Genomic DNA, 20293 nt, shown 5'->3' with positions numbered 1-20293 from the left:
TTAATTTCAGACTAGTTTCCTTTTTACTTCTTGACAGTCCTAATTGGGCATTTTAAATGGTGTGGGTGTTTTGTAATCGTCTTATTTATATACTTTTGAGATCTACAAGGTAGAAGGGTAGCTAGTAAATGTTTAAATTACCTAAATAATAAATAAATGAAACTTCAGTAATGCTGACTGAAGCCAGCTAGGTAAAACTGAGTTCTTTTTAACGGCAGGAAAAATAAGTGTGTATGGCAACCCAATTTACCCGTCCTATATGTCCGGCATCATCTTCCCCGGATCCTGGGTCAAGAAAGGCCTTCTCCTGCACTTTCTGTCATCTGCATTCAAAACAAATGCCTTATCAATGAATCCACCAGTGCTCTTTATGCATTCATAAGTCTACTGAGTTAGACCATTGGTCCGTGTGGTTGGCGGTGCCAGGGATCAAATGCGATGCCCTCGGTGTATGGGGCATGGCTGCACCACTAGGCCACCTCCTTCCCCTTCCATGCCAACAATTCCCCCCCACACACACACTGTGTAATTTTTCAGTGTTTTGAAATCACATCCATGGGTCATAGCGGCTTCATCCAGATTAATTTATCTGGGCCCTGAAGTGGATAGTCCAGGCAAGCCCAGTCTCGTCGGATCTCAAAGCTAAGCAGGGCTGACCCTGGCAAATACCTGGATAGGAGCCTTCCAAAGAATACCTGGGTTGGGAGGCAGAGGCAGGCTATCAAGCCACTTCCTGCCCCAGTAGGAGTCACCAGAGGTTGCCATGACTTCCAGGCATGTGCGCAGACACACACGCACGCACACATGCAAAAACTCCCTCAGATTAATTTATTTTGCTTCGTTTTGCCATTCCTGGTTCCGTACCTGGCTCTCGTTAATGGAAAAGTGGGATCCAAATGCCCCGGTAAATGGTTTTGGTGCTTTAAAATAAGGACGAGAAACACAAGCAGGCTATGAAGTTGGGACATTGGCTGGTCTGTGTGGAGTTGGCAAGAGTGGCAGACCTTGGGGAGAGGTATACTTGGGGAGAGGTATTTCATTGTGCCTTTTCAACACCTGCAAATGTTGTGCTGCTGTTTTGTGCTGCCATTTCCCCTCTGCCGCGTTCATCAGCTTTCTTGGTTATTGATTATCCATTTAAGACATGTTTTAGTTGCCTTTCTTCTTTATGGAAGCTCAGAGTGGCTTACAATAAAAAATAACATAGACATACATCAAACCAAAGTTTAAAATCACAGTTTAGGGCTTATTTAGCCAGATTTCAGATGCTAAGCAGGGTGGGCCCTGGCGAGTGCTTGGATGGGAGACCTCCAAGGAAGCCCAGGGTCGCCTCTGAACGTCTCTCGCCTTGAAAACCCTATCAGGGGGTTGCTATAAGTCAGCTGTGACTTGACAGCAAACCCTCCCCCCCAAATTAGTCAAATCCTGCCCTCAATAAAAGCATCTTCAGGGGCCAGGATCACCACCCTGGGGAAGCTATCCCTTAATCATGGGGTGGTCACTGGTTTTTCTTCTTCATAATAATCACCTCTTGTAGAGGTGTCAAGTGTCTTACATAGTAAAGTAAAGGTAAAGGTTAGCCGGAGCAGCAGGGAGCCCCGAGCGCCCCCTCCGCAGCAGCAACAGCAGCAGGAGGCCTGCCTAATCCTCCAGGCCCTGCCAGGAGGTTGGCATCTGTGCTCGCCTAGAGCGCAGGACAACCTCGGGCTGGCCCATTGCAAATGACAGGAAGGCTGGAATACGTTTTATGCAGGAAGGTTGATGTACAGTTCAGAAACCTGAGACGAGCACGTTTAAAATGGCTGCTCTGTTTTTTGCACAGGCGCACCGGCGTCAGGGAGACATCCAAAAAGCCCCTCACCCATGGGGGAAACACATCATCACCAGCTTCTGTGAAAACGCTCTTGATCAGCTCCACAGCGTTGGTGTTGTGGTGGGCCTCCTGAGAAAAAACATGGGCCCCCTGACCAAAACGTTGTTAGCTACGGGCCTGGATGGAGGAGACGCACCCCAGGGTGCCCCCATCTCAACCCCCTCCTCCCAGTCAGCGATCTTCTCATGTCCACCCAAGACATGGTGTGTCTGCCTTGAGCTCCTCACAGGAGGAGGCTCAAGTGGTGACCAAAGTTGCTGATCAGCGTGGTTCCCACTTCACCTCCAATGTCTGGAAGTACTTCCAGCTGTCGAAGGACCCACGGTATGCACAGTGCCAACTGTGTAGGGCCCAGATCAGCCATGGGAAGGACCCGCACCATCTCACACCTGCTGGGATGTGGTACCACCTGAAGAAGCAACACCAGGTGGAGCTTCTTTGGGGGGAGAAAATTGCTGCTGCTGGAGTGCCCAAGTGGCCACGGCCAGCAGCCAGCCAGAAGGTGAGTCGTGCAGCGACCACCTCCAGCGCTCTCCCACATAGTGCCACAGCAAGGGAGGGATGCCAGGCATCTCTCACTGAGATGTTTAATGAGGGTGGCACTAGTGTGCCGGGTGGGGGAGGAAGCATGGTAGGAAGATGGTCACTCACTGTATTGCCAAGATGATTGTTGAGGAGTACCCCTTCACAGTGGTTGAGAGTCCTGTGTTGCGAAGGTTGCCCAGGTGTCTCACACCCTGGTACACGGCTCCTTCTTGCACCATGATGAACAGGACCATGGTGCCCTCATTTTTCAGGGCTGCCAGGGACTTCGTGAAGGAACAGTTGTCCTGTGCTGCAGGGAGGGCTGTTCATGTCAGATATCTGGACCTCTGACAGGGACATGAAGCATATCTTTCACTGACTGCCCACTGGTGGCAACCCAGGGAAATCGTGGGTGGTGGGCGGGCAATAGCTTATAGGCTGGGACATGCCCCCCAGGCCGGCTACCGCCAGGCTCTGCCGCACGCCAAACCACTCGATGTGATGTACATGGGGGCCAACATCGGAGCCACCATCAGTAGGCAATTAGAAGAGTGGGTAAGTAGGGACATCATCATGGGCTTCATGGCGACAGATGGTGGCTCCAACATCAAGGCGGTGGTCGAGGCAGTGGGCCAGAAGTGCATTCCCTGCACTGCCCACCTTCTCCACCTCATGGTGAAGGATGCCTTGGGCCAGGGATCAGAGAATCCCCGGCAGGTCGCCAGGTACCGCACTTACCAGCATCTCCTCCAGAAATGCTGGTACATTGTGGGCCACTTCTCATGCAGCAATAAGGACGCTTATCAGCTGCGTGAGAAACAGACACTGATGGACATGCTGGAGCACCGCCTATTCGGTGATGTCAGCACCCGCTGGAACTCCACCTGTGCCATGCTGGAGCGCTTGGTAGAGCAGACGGGAGCCCTGATTGCCCTGATCACAGAGAGTGGGGTCATTCGGGAAGAGAACAGACTCACTCATGATGAGTGAGAAATGATCACTCACTCATCCTGTCTGAGAAATGATGACTCACTCAGGATGAGTGAGTGATCATTTCTCAGACTGTGGAGGTCCTTGCACCCTTCAAGAGCCACATAGACGTGCTCTCATCTGACACAGCGAGTCTGGCTCTGGTCGTCCCCTGTTCCACATGGCATGTGAAGGACTGGCCTCGTTGTTGGAGCCAGGCACAGGACATGCAGACCTTGTTCCAGAGGTGCGCGTGCTGGTGAGGAGGCTGAAAGAAGGTGTCGAGGAACACTTTCAGCCTGTCTTTAACAAGCAGAGGGCATACATGTTGGTGAGCATGTGTGACCTGCACATCAAGGGCAGGATCGCTGAGTGGGTCAACGAGTTTGACCGCTGGAGAGATGTGCTCTCCTGGCAGGTTGAACACAGGCCAGTGGGGTCATGTTGCCAGGAGTTGAGGAAGTGGGGGGTGAAAGCAGCATAGCTGTTGCTCTTCCCCAACCTCCCCAGCTAGGCAGCAATCCTCCCCATGGCCCCCTCCTCAAAGAGTGGAGAGATGGCACTCTTGGGGTGGCTCGCTGGCCCCTCTGGATGCAGTAGCAGGCCTGGAGTCAGGACACAGTGGCTATGATGGTCAGGGAGTAGTTTTTGGAGCCCCATGAGTCACAGTCCACCTGCCTGCTGAGCTACTGGGCCGTGAAGGAGTCTGCCTGGCTGGCCCTCTCTGGCGTGGCCCAGGGGCTCCTCTCATGCCTTCCTATGAGTGCTCAGAGCGAGCGCGTTTTTTCACATGTGGGCTACATCATCAGCCCACATCACTCTCACCTGAACCCATGGACAGTGGAGCAGTTGGTCTTCCTCAAGATCAACTTGCCACTATTCACCTTTCCGGAACTGGACTTCGAGGGTGACTGAGGTGAGCACAGTCTTGTTGTGCTGCATCCTCTCTTAGTCTGTGTGCTGGGAACTTTGGGGAGAAACACCCTTCCAAAATTAAAAGTAGAGAGAGTGACCAGAGAGAGACACGTCCCCCAAATCATTCCGATTGGCAGACAGATGCCCCACCAACCTCCCCCACTGGTATTCTTTCACCCAGGCCACCCTCCCAAGAACACCTCCGTAGAACCCCAATAGCTGTGTGGCAATGGGTACCATCCATCCACCACCCCCCCCCAAAAAAAATTGAATGCTGCAAAGCCAGTTTTCACTCAAGCTGGTAGAATACGATCCAAAAACCAGAAAAACCCACAGGAGTGCCACGGAAATTGACATTTTTCTTCGCAGGGGTGAGTGGTGGGTATTGGGCAATGCTCCCTCTAAGCTGTGGAGTCCTGTGAGTAAAAATTGTATTTTGTGAGCTACCAGCATTAAAGTTGTGAGCAGGCAGGTGATTTGGCTACTGCATGAATTAGTTTGTGCTGGAACCATCCTTCCTGAGCTAAGACAAAAATATTGTGAGCTGAAGGCTAAAAACCTGTGAGCTAGCTCACACCCAACTCAGCTAATCTTAGAGGGAACACTGGTGGCAGGCGAGGGAGGGCCAGTGATGAGAGGGGCAGCTGCACCTAGGCTAAGGTTCCTCAAATGGGACAATGACAGCTGGTGCATTGCTGCAGAGAGAGGAGGATCAGGGTGGACACACAGCAACACCCCTCCCTCTCTCTTTCAGAGACCTTCCTTCCCTGGGTTGCTTCAATGGGTAAGGGTATGCTTGTGGACTGACTGGGCAGCAGTCCCACAAAATACCACTACCCAGTTTTTGAGTCTCTTTTTTGGGGGTGCAACTCTAGCTTGCCTCCCTGTGGTGTACCCTGGGTCACGCTAAAGAGCTAGAACATCCCTCAGGTAGGCAACCCCAGAATCCCCCGTCCACACTGCCCAGGGGACCATTGACAAGGCAAGCAGCCCTTCTCAGGACTACTTGACAAGGGGTAAAGGGGATATTCAGTCTTGTAGAGCTGGCATGTCCCACAATAGCAGTGGGTTCAGCTGCTTGGAAGGGAGGAAGTAGTTGGGGAGGATCCAACCTGGGTAGGTAGGCTTGGAGGTCCAAAAAGGTACACGGAGCCATGTTTTAAGTTTAACAGACTAATATTAGTCTCTTTATTGTGATAGAACTACAATGTGGATAGGAAAGATGAGAGATAGAATAAAGGAGTACTAGCTAAGGGAGGAGGCAGGTGTGGGACAGGTGAAAGGAAGAAAGGAAGTTTTTCCCCCTGAGATCAAAGGGATAGTGAGGTACAGGAGAGAAAACACAGGAAAGTCAGTGTGGGAATGACTATCCAGCTATCTGTCTCTTGCTGCGAAGTCTGGAGGAGGTTAAAAGGGAGGGAGTCTGGAGGGAAAGCACCTTCTTGACGTTGAGCATGTCCCACATGCTGTGTATCCGTAGGAAACTCCCAAGCAGTCCATTTTGCAGTCCATCTGATCTTACAGGTGAGGTGACAAGCTAGGGGGTATCAGGGAGAAGAGAAGTTAGATAAGGTTTTCTCTCACAAGCAGTTCTCTCAGAGCTCTCTCAGCACCACCTGTCTGTTATGGGGAGGGGAAGGAAAAGGAGATTGTAAGCCACTCCGAGACTCCTTTGGGTAACATAAGAACATAAGAGAAGCCAATGTTGGATCAGGCCAATGGCCCATCCAGTCCAACACTCTGTCACACAGTGGCCAAAAATACCAGGTGCCATCAGGAGGTCCACCAGCAGGGCCAGGACACTAGTAGCCCTCCCACTGTTGCCCCCTCCCAAGCACCAGAGCATCACTTCCCCAGAGACCAAGAGTTCCTATCTATAACTACTAGCCAGCCACTGGTGGACCACTGCTCTGCTCCAGCCTCCATATGTTTGTCCAATTCCCTCTTGAAGCTGTTCATGCTTGTAGCCAGCCACCACCACCACCACCACCACCTCCTCCTCCTCCTCCTGTGGCAGTGGATTCCATGTGTTAGTCATTCATTGAGTGAAGAAGTACTTCCTTTGATCTGTTCTTCTAAGCCTACCGCTCAGCAATTTCATTGCGTGCCTGCCCACGAGTTCTTGTATTGTGAGAAAGGGAGAAAAGTACTTCTTTCTCTATCTGCTCTATCCCATGCATAATCTTGTTAACCTTGATCATGTCACCCCTTAGTCGTCATTTCTTCTCCAAGCTAAGAGCCCCAAGAGCCTTAACTTTTCCCAATGCTATAAATATCCTTTCTGAGTGACCAGTAGTCTAATGAGGTTGCACCATCGATTTATACAGGGCAGGACCTGTATAAATGTTGGTCCTGTTAGTCTTGTTGGGTTTCTGTGTGGCACTGTGGCACACTTGCACTGCCACAGTGCCAATTGTTCTGAAGTGTGCCATTTGTTCTCCTGGCAAACAAGCACCTCCCAACAGTTCAGTTTCCCTGAGATTCTCTGGGAGAGTCTGACTCCTGGGTGCCTGCTTGCCTGTCTTGCTGGCTGGGTTAGGTTTCCCCATTGAAGAGAATGGAGGGAATGGGGGTAACCTGTTTGGGTGCCCATAGCATTGGACACACTGGTCCAATGTCTTTGGAGCTTGGGGGTTTCTGTGGGGAGAAGCTACCTCGTGAATCTGGAGCCTCTCCCTGAAACCCCCTCCCTCCCCCAGCCCACTAACAGGACCATGGGAAAAATTTACTTTCCCCCCACCATAGAGAACAATGGAGGGGATGGGGCAACCTGTTTAGGGGCCCGTAGAATTGGACACTCTGGTCCAATCTTTTTAGGACTTGGTGGTTCTTTTGGGGAGAGGCTCCAGCAGCTACCCTGTGAGTTTGGAGCCTCTCCCTCAAACCCCTTCCCCCAGCCCCCAGAATATACCCTATGAGTTTTTGCCTGGCCCATAGGGTATAATGGGGGCAAAAGTCATTCAGCCGGCCGAATGACTCCCGAATCGGTTTGCATTGTCGAAAGTGGGATTTGGGAGTCATCCGGCAGCCCAAAAACGATTTGGCCTAATAAGCCAAATCCGAATCAGGCTGAATTTTTTTTTGGTGCACATCCCTAGTGTTCACTTTGGGTTTTGGGATCCTCAAATCACCCTGACTACAGATGTATCCTTATTAGACTGGTGGGCCCATTGCCAAGGCCTCTCAGTGCAGGACCGATGGCCTTTGACAAAAGAGGTCCCTCATATGAATGTTCTGGAACTTCAGGCTGCGTGATTTGCTCTTACCTCATTTTTAGAGGCAAGAGTGTGCTGATCCAGACAGACAACACTGCAACAATGTATTAATTCAACAGGTGGGGTGGGGTTAGATGCTCCCAGACATTATGTTCAGAGGCCATTGCAGCATGGGAAGTAGCCACAAGCACTGGGGCTATCCCCAGGGCCATCCATATTGCAGGGTCCCTAAACACAGAGGCAGACACTTTGAGCAGGGTCTACCATACCAACCACAAGTGATTCATAAAAAACAAATGAATCAAAGCAGTCTTCAACAAGTGGGGGCTTCCCCCGGGTAGACCTGTTTGCCACAGCAGAGTCCAGGAAGGCACTGGAGTTCTGCTCCCTGGTGGGCAGTGACCCAGCATCTTTGGGGGATGCGTTCCAGCTTCCTTGGTCAGGAACATTTTTCTATGCCTACCCTCCTTCCCTTTCCTGAGCAGAGTTATAGGGAAGATGATAGCAGATCAAATGAATGCTATCCTCATAACTCCCTTCTGGCCTTGCCAGATATGGTTTTCAGTGGTAGTGTGCATAGCAAAAGGAGGCTACATACTCTTTCCAACTGTGCCAGACCTACTAACACATGGTGGACTTATGCATCACAACGTAGCAAGGCTACATTTAACAGTATGGCTGATCTGACCCTTGAGCAGCCCCTTTCTCAGCAGTTTCTAGATGTTCTACTACAAGCTCGTAATCCCTCGACCAGGTACTGTTATGACAGGAAGTGGACCCACTTTGAATCCTGGGCTGCTGCCAGAGGTAAATGCCCTTTTACCTAGCCAATGGCTTTGGTCTTAGAATACCTGGTATCTTTGTTACAATTAGGCCTAGCTGTGTCCCTAGTCAAAATGCACTTAGCAGCCATTGCCGCTTTTCATGAAGAGGTGCAAGGGTCCACTGTTTTTGTGCAGTGCTTTCTGAGAGGGCTATCTAATATCTTTCCTCTAGTACCCCATATTGTGCCACAGTGGTCTTTACCTTTGGTATTAGCTAGTCTAATGAAGCCCCCTTTTGATCCTTTAGCATCTTGTTTGTTGGCTTTGCTATCTAGGAAAGTAGCCTTCTTAGTAGCCATCACCTCAGTTAGGGGAGTTTTTGACTTAGCAGCACTTAGGGATGACCCTCCATTCTTTAAGATTTTCGATGAGCCGGCTGTGTTACACCCTACCCTAGACTTCTTCCCCAAGGCAGTCTGTAAATTCCACCTATCAAAGGAGATTATCCTCCCAGTGTTTATTCCCTCTCCAAGTTCAGAACTGGAGAAGATCTTACACACTCTGGATGTTAGGAGGGCTCTCCTGTATTATCTAGAAAGAACCTGGACTTTCCTTAAGGTTAAGTCATTATCTATTTGTTATTGGGCCCCCAAGAACGGCAAAGCAGCCTCAGCCCAATCAGTGTCTAGATGGGTAGGGGCTGCCATCTGTACATGCTACAAGGCAACTGGGGAACAGTGTCCTCTTGATGTGAAGGTGTACTCTACCTGGGGGAAAGGTTTTTCGGCTGCCTTTCATCAGCAGATACCCCTTTTGGACATCTGCAAGGCTGCTACCTGGTTGACAGAAGACACATTTGTGAGACATTGTGCTCTGGATCTGCAGGCAAGGAAAAAAGCAGATGTGGGCAGGGCTATTCTGCAAGCTCTATTCCAGTGAGAGTCTCACCCCAGCACCTCTGGTGCAGGGGTCGTTTCGTAGAAAAAGAGCTAGGGAAACTCATTAGCATAACTCATTAGCATATGCCACACCCCCTTACATCAGGGGCCCGGCGGTGGACCTGCAAGGCCGGCGGGAGTTAGAGGAAGCCCTGCCAAGGCCCTCCCTGGAAGCCCTGCCAAGGCCCTCCTGCCTCCTCCTGGCTGAATGAGGGCCGGAAGCGGGGTGGCTGGAAGCAGAGTTCATCATGTGCCCCGCCCCCGTACCTCACCCGGGGGAACTGCGTTCCCCCGCGATCCCCCCCGAAATGACCTCTGCTCTGGTGAGTCGCTCGCTAATGGTCCCAATGTGGGGCTGCACAGGAAGATGGAAGATGAAAACAGAGTTGCACTTACCTGTAACTGTTGTTCATCAATGTCTTCTGTGCAGACACACATTCCCTCCTTCCTTACCCCAATGTGAGCTCTCACAGGGCCGGTTGTGCCAAAAAAAGGGGGGGGAAGAGTGAAGAGTGTTTAATAATTGAATAAATTATTATGTGAGGGCTCACTGTGCCTTAGTGAGAACTGAGGGAGAGGGGGTGACCACAGTTGGGGCACATGACACATTGGTGGGAAAGCCCGTGGATTTGCTGGTCAGGATGCCCCCATTTTGGAGTTTTTAGCCAGAAAACAAAATGTCCACAGCTGGTCTCTGTGAGCGCAGTCCCAACGTATGTCTGCACAGAAGATGTGCAGGTAAGTGCAACTCTGTTTTTCCAGAAACTGATGCCAATAATTGTTTTATTTATTTATTATCAAATTTATTCCCCGCCCTCCCCGCAAAGCAGGCTCAGGGTGGCTTGCATAAAAACATAAATACATTAAAATTACACAAATCTTTATTTTTAATGTTAATTTTGCAAAGTACTGAATGGATAGAATTCAGCCATATGTCTGTGGGCATAGCTTACACTTGGCTCAGTCAGTGATGCTCCTATTGTACCAGATGTACCACACTTGTGGTGGATGTTTCTGCCAGAGCTTGGATGATAGTTGTGTGAGATTGAAATGTTCATGCTGAGGTGTGGTCAGGACAGTAATTCCTGGTGTTAATACGTGCAAGAAGATGAGAGGGCTTCTAGGAGAATCCTTGGAGCCTTTTCTGAAAACATGGTGTTCTGGGGACCTTTGTTTTAATCTTTATTTTAACTTCTTTGAATTGCAAAAAAATTAAGCCCAAGCAAAGCAAGGTGTGTTTGCAGAATGTTCCATTTATTCATATTACACCCCTAAATAAATGCTGAGGGGGGAAATGATCCTTCACAAGCCTCTCTTATGGCTGAACCAGAGCTTCCAGTCTTGTCTACTTTCTAATATGATCTAAATGTATAGCATCTGCTTACCTGCAGGCAACAAAATGAGATCCACATGAAACCCTGTGGCTCTGAACTGGCTAGGTTAAACCAATTTATTCTTGAAAGACATTGGCTCTTCTTCTTTTTTTAAGTGGACCCACTTCTGAACTTACTCTGTACTGGAACTCAGTTCCATCGACTGTTGGCACTGAGGATCTGCAGGACCATAAGCATAGATTACGTTCATCTCCCGGAATTACAACTGATCTCCAGAGCATGGATATCAGTTTTCCTGAGGAAAATCACAGCTTTGGAGGTGGACATTATGCTATTATACCCTACTGGGGTCCCTTCACCCCAGGCACCACTCCCAAATCTTCTGGAATTTCACAAGCAGGAGTTTACAACCCTAAACTGGGAATAAAAGGAGATGCAATGTCATGGAAGGGATAAGCCTGTCCACTCTCCCATCCCCTTTCCTTCCACGGGGGGGGGGGGGAGGAGGCAGCAGCCTGCCAGGCACATGGAAAACAATTGGGGGGACACATTTTGCCTCTTTTTTATCCCCTTTGGGGTTGTGTTTCTCAGAAACACAGGAAGCTAAATAACCGAATACAGGAAACCACTTTTCTATAAATTTGAGGTATATTTCCATAGTTTGTGGGAGTGTGGCTAAAGCCATTGAAGAGGCTGGGCCAGCAGCATTGCTAAGGTGATCCTTATGGGGCAGCCTCTCTGATGGATTAAAGTGTACTGGACAAACACCCGCCTACGAACCTCGGATCCCGTAGGGCCATCTGAAGCCGTATAGGGTTCATCTGGCTCTGCGGGCGAGCAAAAATCTGCTCACCGCCTAAACAGGGTTGGGGTGGCACCTTCAGATGGGCCTTCAGGGCATGGTGGTCTGACCATGGCACTACTTCTGTAGTGATCCGGTCCACCTCCACCCCCACCGTGAAGATCAAATTGAACATGTGACCCACCCAATGCATAGGGGCCGATACAAGTTGAGAGAGCCCCAGTGCCGCCATTTATAACACTAGGTCCGTAGCCCGGCTGGAGGCCGCATCCTCGGCATGGTCGTTGAAGTCACCCAGGACAATCAGTCTAGGGTGCTCCAACTCCCAGCCTGATACAGCCTCCAGCAGGGATGGCAGGCTACTAGCTGGTGTGCTAGGCAGTCGGTACACCAGTCAGATTGCCAAGCTCTCCTCAGCCTCCAGCATCAAGCCGACACATTCCACGTCCGTGATCTCCACGGATGGGAGTGCCCTGAAGGAGTAAGCTTCCCGAATGAAGATAGCCACTCCTCCCCCCGTCTCCTAGTCTGTGATTGGTGAATGACCGAGAAACCCGGAGGAGTGAGCTGGGTGAGCGCTACTGTCTCCCCGTCCTGCACCCAGGTCTCAGTCACACACGCCAGGTCGACCCGTTGTTCCATCATAAAGTCCCGAAGGGTTGTGGACTTGTTATTAATGGACCTGGCGTTACACAGCACCAATGATGGAGCGGGGTTTCCAATCCTGGCCCCACTGCCATAATTGGCCCTGCCAGGCAGCTATCTCAAACTTGTCATTAGGAATGCTTGTTACCATGTGCTTGTGAATTCTTGGAAACTTGTGGAAGTCCCAGAAGCCTTAAGAAGACTAACAGCTTGATAAAGGCCTGTTGTGTATTACTAACCTTGATGTCTTTATGCTCCAAGAGACTTTCCTTCAGCTGTTACAGAGAATGTTTCTTTCTGTTCCTATAGCCTAAGAGGATTGTTTATAGGCTCGGTCCCTTTAGGATTGTATTCCAGCAGGGTTCACGTCCCGCTTGTAATTGTATGTCTTTTAATAACACACGTTGTACTCTATTTGTACTTTGCATGATAGTTTATCTTATATCACTATAAATATTTTTGTAAAAAAGATTCTGTTTAAATTCTTCAAGGTTGTGTTTGTATGTTTGGTCAATTCTATTATTGGCAACCTTCTCCTTGCTAGTTTCCAGGTGGTGGCTGGAGAGCTGAAATTATAACTGGTCTCCTGGTTACAGAGATCAGTTCCCCTGGAGAAAATGGCTGCTTTGGAAGGTGGACTCCATGGCATTAAAACCACTGAGGGCCCTCCTATTCCCAGCCCCCACTCTCCTCGGTCTCTGCCTGCAAGTCAGAGCTGGCAATCCTAATTGTTCGATCTTCAGTGTATATAACTGATACAAATATATGGGAACTCTAACCATCTTAAAGGTGCTACTGGACTCAGACTTTAATCTTCATGTCAATATTATTAAGGAAAAAAGCTTTAATGCCTTTATTGAATTATTTGGTGCCACTGAGAAATTCCATTTTCTTCCTCTCCTCATACCCAAAGTAGGGCATATTACTAACTTGGCCATTTAATTACTAGAGGAAATAAGGTTTAGCTGATAATATTTCTAGTTGAGAACACAGAACAATTATCAAAGGGAAAGTTGTCTCCTTTTCTTTTTCTTTAAAAAAGAATTATATTCTCTAAAACAGGGTGCCCACAGACAACTTTCCTGGTGCCTGCCAAGTGTTTTTAGAGAGAAGGTGAGACCAGGCGGGGCTCCTGCCCATCAGGACTTCTTGACTGGCTATTGGAGATCTGAGTGGCTTTGCAAGTTTAAAATAGCATTGTTTGGGTGGCAACTGCCACTACAATGTTGGTTTTATTCTCTTTCTCACTGTTCTGTACCAATGTATTCTTAATCCCCCCCCTCATGTCTCATGCAATTGGGCTTCCTCTGTTTGTGGGGGGTGCTCTGCCTACTGTGCTAGCCATTTTGGGGTTGTGCCCACCCCCTTGTGTCAGAATTTCAAACATAACCACAGGCTCAAAAATATTGGGGGCCCTTGCTCTAAAGTGTCCTTAAAGAATAAAGGCATGCAGAGAAGTACCAAGGGTGGGCTGGGGTGTGTGGTCCACCCTGGGTGCAGCTTCAGGAAGGTCATTGAAGCCAGTGTCATGCTGTATCCAGGTTTTCCTTTTATTTTTAAAATGCAGTTCTGGCTGCAGCCACTAGGGGTGCAGAGAAGTCTGAGCATAGCAAAAAGCACTCTAGGATCAGCTAGACTTTCCATTCTCCAAGACTGAAGCAAACTTCCTTAACAGATCATACAACCAAACCAGCATGCTGATAGCTGCTACAGTAATTGCCAGCCTGCAGGTCATTTTCTCCAATAATCTAGCCTTTCTCTCTTCCTTTCTTTGCACTCAGCTCAGTCAGTTCTTGGAATGCAGTGGGTAGGGTGTTGCCGCAAGAGAAAACAACCTTTCTTTCTCTTAATTTCTCTCCCTCTTTTCTACATGGTTCTCATTCATTCCTGTCTCCCTCCATCTAATTTTTCCATATGTGCCCCCCTCTCTATTTTCATTTCTTGATTTCAAGACCTCTTCATCCCTATCCTGTCTGGTGACAGAATGTATTTAAGAGTAGTGTAGTACCAAACTTCTGTTAATATTATGAACAGAAGGCACTGGGTTTGCTGGGCTCTGTACATTGCACTGGTTCTGCTGGGCTTGCAAAAATGCCCCCCACCTTCAGTTTCTACTGCAGAGATTTTCTGGTTTGCCTTTAGTCCTTTGGAAAGAATGGAGGATGGGGGCACCTTCTTTGGGAGGGAAGTATGTTTCTTAACATCCAGTCTGGTGAAGCTTGCTATCACTGTTTTGTGATGCTTTGGCTAGTGTTAGTAAAAGTTAGTACCAAGGCAGACTCCTAGCTCTCAGAAATGCCTTGCAGATGTTTGGGATGGTTAGCTCTTGGACTTCAAAATGCAGAACAGAAACCCTCCTAAGCACCTGCTCAGAACACGAGTGATGTGACAGAATACTTTTTTTTTTTTTGCGATCAAGTCACAGCTGACTTATGGTGACCCTGTAGGGGTTTCAAGGCAAGAGACCTTCAGAGGTGGTTTGCCATTGCCTGCCTTCACATTGGCTCTGCTTAGCATCTTAGATCTGGTGAGATGAGGCTGTCCTGGGGCTATCCAGGCCAGGGCTAGGCTGCAAGTAATGTCACTGGCCCAAGGTCACTCAGCAAGCTTCCATGGCATGAGTGGGGATTCAAACCTGGATTTCCCAGATCCTAGTCTGACACTTTAACCACTACACCACGCTGGTTCTCATGATGGAATGGTGTGCTGGGTTTTATTTTTTTTTACTGGCGTGATTATATATACGAAGTGTATATACATTTTTCAGTGCCTGCATTTCTTTCCTGGCCATTGGAACAAAGTTTGGGTCCAGTGCCTCCAAACTTAATCCTGCTGCTTCAGACCAACACAGCTACCCACCTGACTCTATTTTTTGGCCATTCATATTATTCATTTTATTTCACGATTATTACTGAATTTTGTCATTTAGAGGAGGGGCCCTGAACTGGATAGCTCCAGCCTTGCCTGATCTCGTCAGATCTCGGAAGCAAAGCAGGGCAAACGCAGAGTCAGACAATGGCAAACCACCTCTGAAGGTCTCTTGCCTTGAAAACCCTATGGGGTCACCATAAGTCAGTTGTGACTCGATGGCAAAAAAATAATAATAATAGAGAATGAGCATAGATGTAAAGGCGGAAGGACTCTGAAAATTGCCCTTACGAAGAGAGCTGGAGGAGATGCTCTGGAAATCTTCTCATAATAAGTAACAAACTAACACATAAGCTTAGAAAGACAGGATCTCACAAAGTATATTGTTTGTTAACAGTTTTTCTCTTTTTACATTACTAACTGCAGTTTAACAGGGTAATGATCTCCTACTCTTGGGTTTTTAGTTTAGTGTGGGTTACTTTTCTTTCTCCTTAGTTGTAGTTCCCCTTCCCTTCTTTTCTTTGTAGTTTATGTAGTATTATAAAAAATAAAAAAATCCCCTCCGGGGGTCTTAAAAAAATAGAGGAGGGAGGTGTTAGAAAATTATCTGCCCCAAGAGATAAATAGGCTAGGTCTGCCACTGAAGCCATGTTAGGGCTCATGCTGACATTAGCTTTATTTTAATGGTATCTAAGATTGGGAAAATGACACTTTACCGGAGGGCTGCTATTTTTTTCTTTACAGGAAGGAATAATTGAAAATGGTACAATTGCGTATGAAAACTGGGTTGTACCTGGAAGTGCTGTCTACAGAGAGTTTTGGATCTTTAATGTGGAGAACCCATCAGCGGTGATGGAGAATGGGTCACGCCCAATGCTGAAACAGAGGGGCCCTTACACGTACAGGTAGGCATGGTCTGGTGGGAAGGGAGAAGCATTCAAGTGTGCTAGTTAAGATTCTCCCTGTGTGCATACCCAACACCATTTAGTGCTCTAGACTGGCTTTGTTCTCTGCTGAGGACCTTGATCCAGTATCTGGGGGAAACCTGGCAACTGGCTGTGTGTTTTCTTTAATGCTAATCTGCTGATGCTTATAAATCTATGAGACGCCAGCTAGCCAGAGTATTCCCGAATAATTTTGCATCCTAGAAAGCAGAGGGTAGAATCAGTTTGAAAACCTCTCCCTCACCTTCAGAATACATTTGGCACATGGGACATGACCAAAGATGTGATGGGTTTCTCTTTATCTGATCTCATTACATACAAATTGATTTTGATATTTTGGATGCCTTGTTACTGTAGCCAATGTGCCTTTTCTAGCATAGGGAAAACGTGGAGCATTATGCAGCCCATGTTAGGCATATGTCTGTACCATTGATCTTGGTAGAACAACTAAGCCTGTGTTTAACTCTTGTGTGTAAAGTGTCGTCAAGTCACAGACAGTTTACAATGACCCCCATAGGGTTTTCAAGGCATGAGACAAAAGTAGATGGTACTTATACCCCTCAAGAGTTATACATAGATGGTACTTATACCTCTCAAGACTAGCAAAATTTTCCGAGGCATCGACTAATATATGTTGGAAATGTAGACAGAAGGTTGGTACTTACTTCCACATGTGGTGGACATGCTGCAAAGCTAAAGAATATTGGGGGAATATTGGAGTGATGTTAAAGGAAATTATGGAGGAATCAATACCAATGACACCGGAATTATATTTATTGAACATTATCCCCGAAATGTATAAAAAAGAACAGAAAAATTTGTTATTGCACTGTATAACAGCAGCAAGGATAAGCTATGCTAAGTATTGGAAAACAGATAAGATTCCAGATAAGCTAGAAGTGATACAAAAATTGTTTGAAGTCGCCGAAATGGATAAATTATCTTGTATATTAAAAGGGAAAGATGAAGATACTTTTGAGAAAAATTGGGGGAACCTATATAAATGGAATGTTAAAAAGAATGGTCAGGAAGAGATTTGATTGATGAATACTGTAAGTTAAAAAGGCTGTATGCTCGTCTATGTAGAATGGTATAATTAGCACATGTTGTTGGGTGTAGGTGATGGGGAAAAAATCAATTAAAAAAAGTTAAAAAAAAAGGCATGAGACAAAAAGTGGTTTGCCCTTGTCTGCCTCTGCATAGTGACCCTGAACTTCAGATGGTGACTCAAAGTGCTTTAGTTAGTTCTTTATTTACTTCTTTTTATACCCCCAGCTCTCTCCCCAATGGAGACCCAAAGTGCTCTACAACATTACTCTCCCACCCTCCATTTTCTCCTCACAAGAGCCCCGTGAGGTACATAAGAACATAAGAACATAAGAGATGCCAATGTTGGATCAGGCCAAAGGCCCATCCAGTCCAACACTCTGTGTCACACAGTGGCCAGAAATACCAGTTCCATCAGGAGGTCCAGCAGTGGGGCCAGGACATTAGAAGCCCTCCCACTGCTGACCCCCCCCCCCAAGCACCAAGAAGACAGAGCATCACTTGCCCCAGAGCCCCTATCTATACCTTGTGGCTAATAGCCACTGATGGACCTCTGCTCCATATGCCTATCTAATTCCCTTTTGAAGCCGTCCATGCTTGTAGCCGCCGCCGCCACCTCCTGTGGCACCTCCTGTGGCACCCCCTGTGGTAGCTTAGGTTGAAAGCGTGTGACTGGCCCAAGGGCATCCAGCAAGCTTCCAGAGTAAAATGTCATGTGCACAAGAAGGTGCACATATTTTCAGATCCTGCCCACATTGGTACCATTTTCCTCATCTCTATGCCTACAGTGGCTAATTTCCTCTTGGAGGGGGGGGAGGTGATTTTTAGTAATAGCGATATCACTTTAATATTAACGTTATGATCTATCACAGCAATGTACTCGTTCCATGCTTTATTTTTAAAAATTGGTATCTTGCCCTTTTTGTTGCATAGTTGTAAGGGGAAAGATAGGGGCTGCACATTTCTCCGTATAACCTAGCAACTAAAATTGCTGGAGACTCTTTAATTTTATTTTAAAGAAGCTTGAGAACTAATGCATTGTTGCAAAAGATTGTTATAACATTACAGCTATTACCATTTTAAAAAAAAAAGCCTGGAAACAGTGGCAGGGGGAGATGGAAACCAGAGAAGGCTGAGGCAAGAAAACTTCGGTGTGGATGTTCCATGGCCACTGCAAATGCCTCACCATTCACAGCAGCAATGAGAGCGACCCAGAGAATATTCGCCGTGTGGAAGAAGCTTTGCTTTCAAATCATGTCCTCATGTTTGAGTCGATTCTTTTCTCTTCCCCTTCCAAGGATGCGGTATTTACCCAAACAAAACATCACTGAAAATCCAGACTCGACGGTGTCTTACTTCTTGCCAAACATTGCTTACTTTGAACCGGATCTTTCGATTGGGCCAGAAAACGACACTTTCACTATTGTCAACCTTGCTGTTGTGGTAAGTAAGCTAGGTCTCAAATCTTTCTTTTCTTTTTTTTGAGGATCCAATGATCTGATGTATTATCAGTGCTGCGGAATGGTGTCTCTCGTTCTTGCGTGCTTCAAAACATAGACCCAGAGGCAAAGAAAAGTAATTGGTTTGGGCAGGAAAATATGTAATGGCTTGTCTGCTCTTCATCTGACTCCGCAGAAATGCTGTAGAATTTGTCTTCAAGCAGCCACAGTCTCTTCTCTCTCGCCCCAGCTCGTGGGGACAAGGCTGTTTCAAATCCCTTGACCACTCTATACTTGGCTTTCCCGACAGGGCTACTAACAATGGTGCCAATTAGTGCCTGAGTGGTGCCCTCTCTAGAGCCATTCAGTCCCGCTGAGCCTGGAGTCCTTAAGAAAAGCACATTTCTCTCTGCTACCTATTTTCCTGCTTAGACACCTTCCCTGAAATCCTCCAGAATAAAAACCAACAAGAAGACATTGGATTAATTCATAATATTTTCTTTTTCTTTTTGTCCCCCCTCCCCCCCGAAGACCTTAGATGAATCAGCGTACCAGGAAACAAAAGCAAAAATGTACCCTTTTCTTTTCTGTATTCCCACTGTCTTCCTAAATAAATAAATACATAAAAGAAAAGAAAAACACGCTGATTACCTTGGGACATGAACGGTAGAACAGTACTAGACTTGTTTGCATCCCTTTGAGTTATTTATACGGGAGTAATGGTTAGCTTTCTTCACTTGTTCCTGAAGCTTGATACATTATTTCTTTCAGTCTAGATTGCAGGCAGTGGCAAACCGCCTCTGAACATCTCTTGCCCTGAAAACTCCCAGGCATTGCTAAAAACCATACGGGGGATTAATCTGTCAACTGGTTGGGTGTCCCCCCCCCCCCCGAACACTTGAAGGTTGGACTAAATCTGGTGAACTGTCTCTTCGGTTCTTCATGGGTTGTGATTGACTCATAAATGCAAGTGTAACTCAATGATAAGGACATAGGCCCATTTCCAAGTGTTGACAGCACATTACTTATCTCGGCTATCTTGATAAACCCCCATAAATAAGTATTACAGGGCTGTTAATCAGACATTCAAGGCAGCAAACAACAGAGAAAATCGTTCATTTAAAATGAGAGTATATGATCAAATCACAATACCAGCATGTTTAACAGGCCAGTTTTACCCCCCTCACCCATTTTAAAGAAAGCACGCACATGGATACATGTGCACTCTGCCCATTAAGTGAGGCAGGATTTATGCAGATTGAAAGTTTTGAAGCTAACCTTTCCTATTGTGGGTCTAGTGATGTCATTCAGGCTTACTGGCAGTAGCTTTGAAAAGTTACACTGCTGCTTAGGATATAAGTTATGGACCATAACCATAATGCGGTAAACACCCTTCTGTGATATTCAAGTTGCAAGTGAATAAAAACTATTTCACTCCATTGCAAGTGAATAAAAACTATTTCACTTATAATTGCTATTAATGCCTGGTCTTAGTGCCAACACTAGTTCACTAATTGCCATTTGGTTACTGCAGATGCTCCTAGGGATGTGGTTGACAATCTGGGAGTTCTAATTACAAGGCTGTCTTTTGTTCTCCGTCAAACCAAATACTCATTTCCTGCAGTTGGCTAAGGTTGAAATGACACGTTGTCTGGAATCCTGTGATTCTCTGCTCTGTGTTTAGTTTTTAAGCTGAAGAGGCTTAGAAAAAACTGTATAGGAAGAAGAGAAGAAGAAGAAGAAGAAGAGTTGGTTTTATATCCTGCTCTTCACTACCTGAAGGAGTCTTGGAGTGGCTTATAATTGCCTTCCCTTCCAAAGCTGGGCAAATCCTGTCTCCCCCCCCCCCCCACTGCTTGTTTTTAAAGAGGGCTGTCATGACCTGGATTGTGCATGGTCACTCATGGGTGCTTTGTGTCTCTATGTGTGTTCACAGACTGCACCTGTCCTGTATCCAAGTAGTTTTGTACAAACACTGTTGAACGTTTGGATGAAGTCTTCAAAGTCATTCCTGC

General features: G+C 47.1%; 1 protein-coding gene across 1 annotated transcript in view; it reads left to right on the top strand.

Annotated features, from left to right (window-relative positions):
• CD36 (CD36 molecule) overlaps positions 1-20293 on the top strand; it is a 100115-nt gene that overhangs the window by 35891 nt on the left and 43931 nt on the right. The window contains 3 exon segments of the mRNA XM_015424134.1: positions 15593-15753; positions 18138-18282; positions 20215-20293. The exon segment at positions 20215-20293 is cut by the window's right edge and continues 20 nt beyond it. Of these exon segments, the coding sequence (XP_015279620.1) occupies positions 15593-15753; positions 18138-18282; positions 20215-20293 (385 nt within the window).

This window comes from Gekko japonicus, unplaced genomic scaffold (assembly GCF_001447785.1).
Source record: "Gekko japonicus isolate JY-2015 unplaced genomic scaffold, Gekko_japonicus_V1.1 scaffold1260, whole genome shotgun sequence".
NCBI classification, from domain to species: Eukaryota; Metazoa; Chordata; class Lepidosauria; order Squamata; family Gekkonidae; genus Gekko; species Gekko japonicus.
The sequence above is the reverse complement of the archived record's forward strand: the minus strand, read 5'-3'. Positions and strand labels throughout refer to the sequence as shown.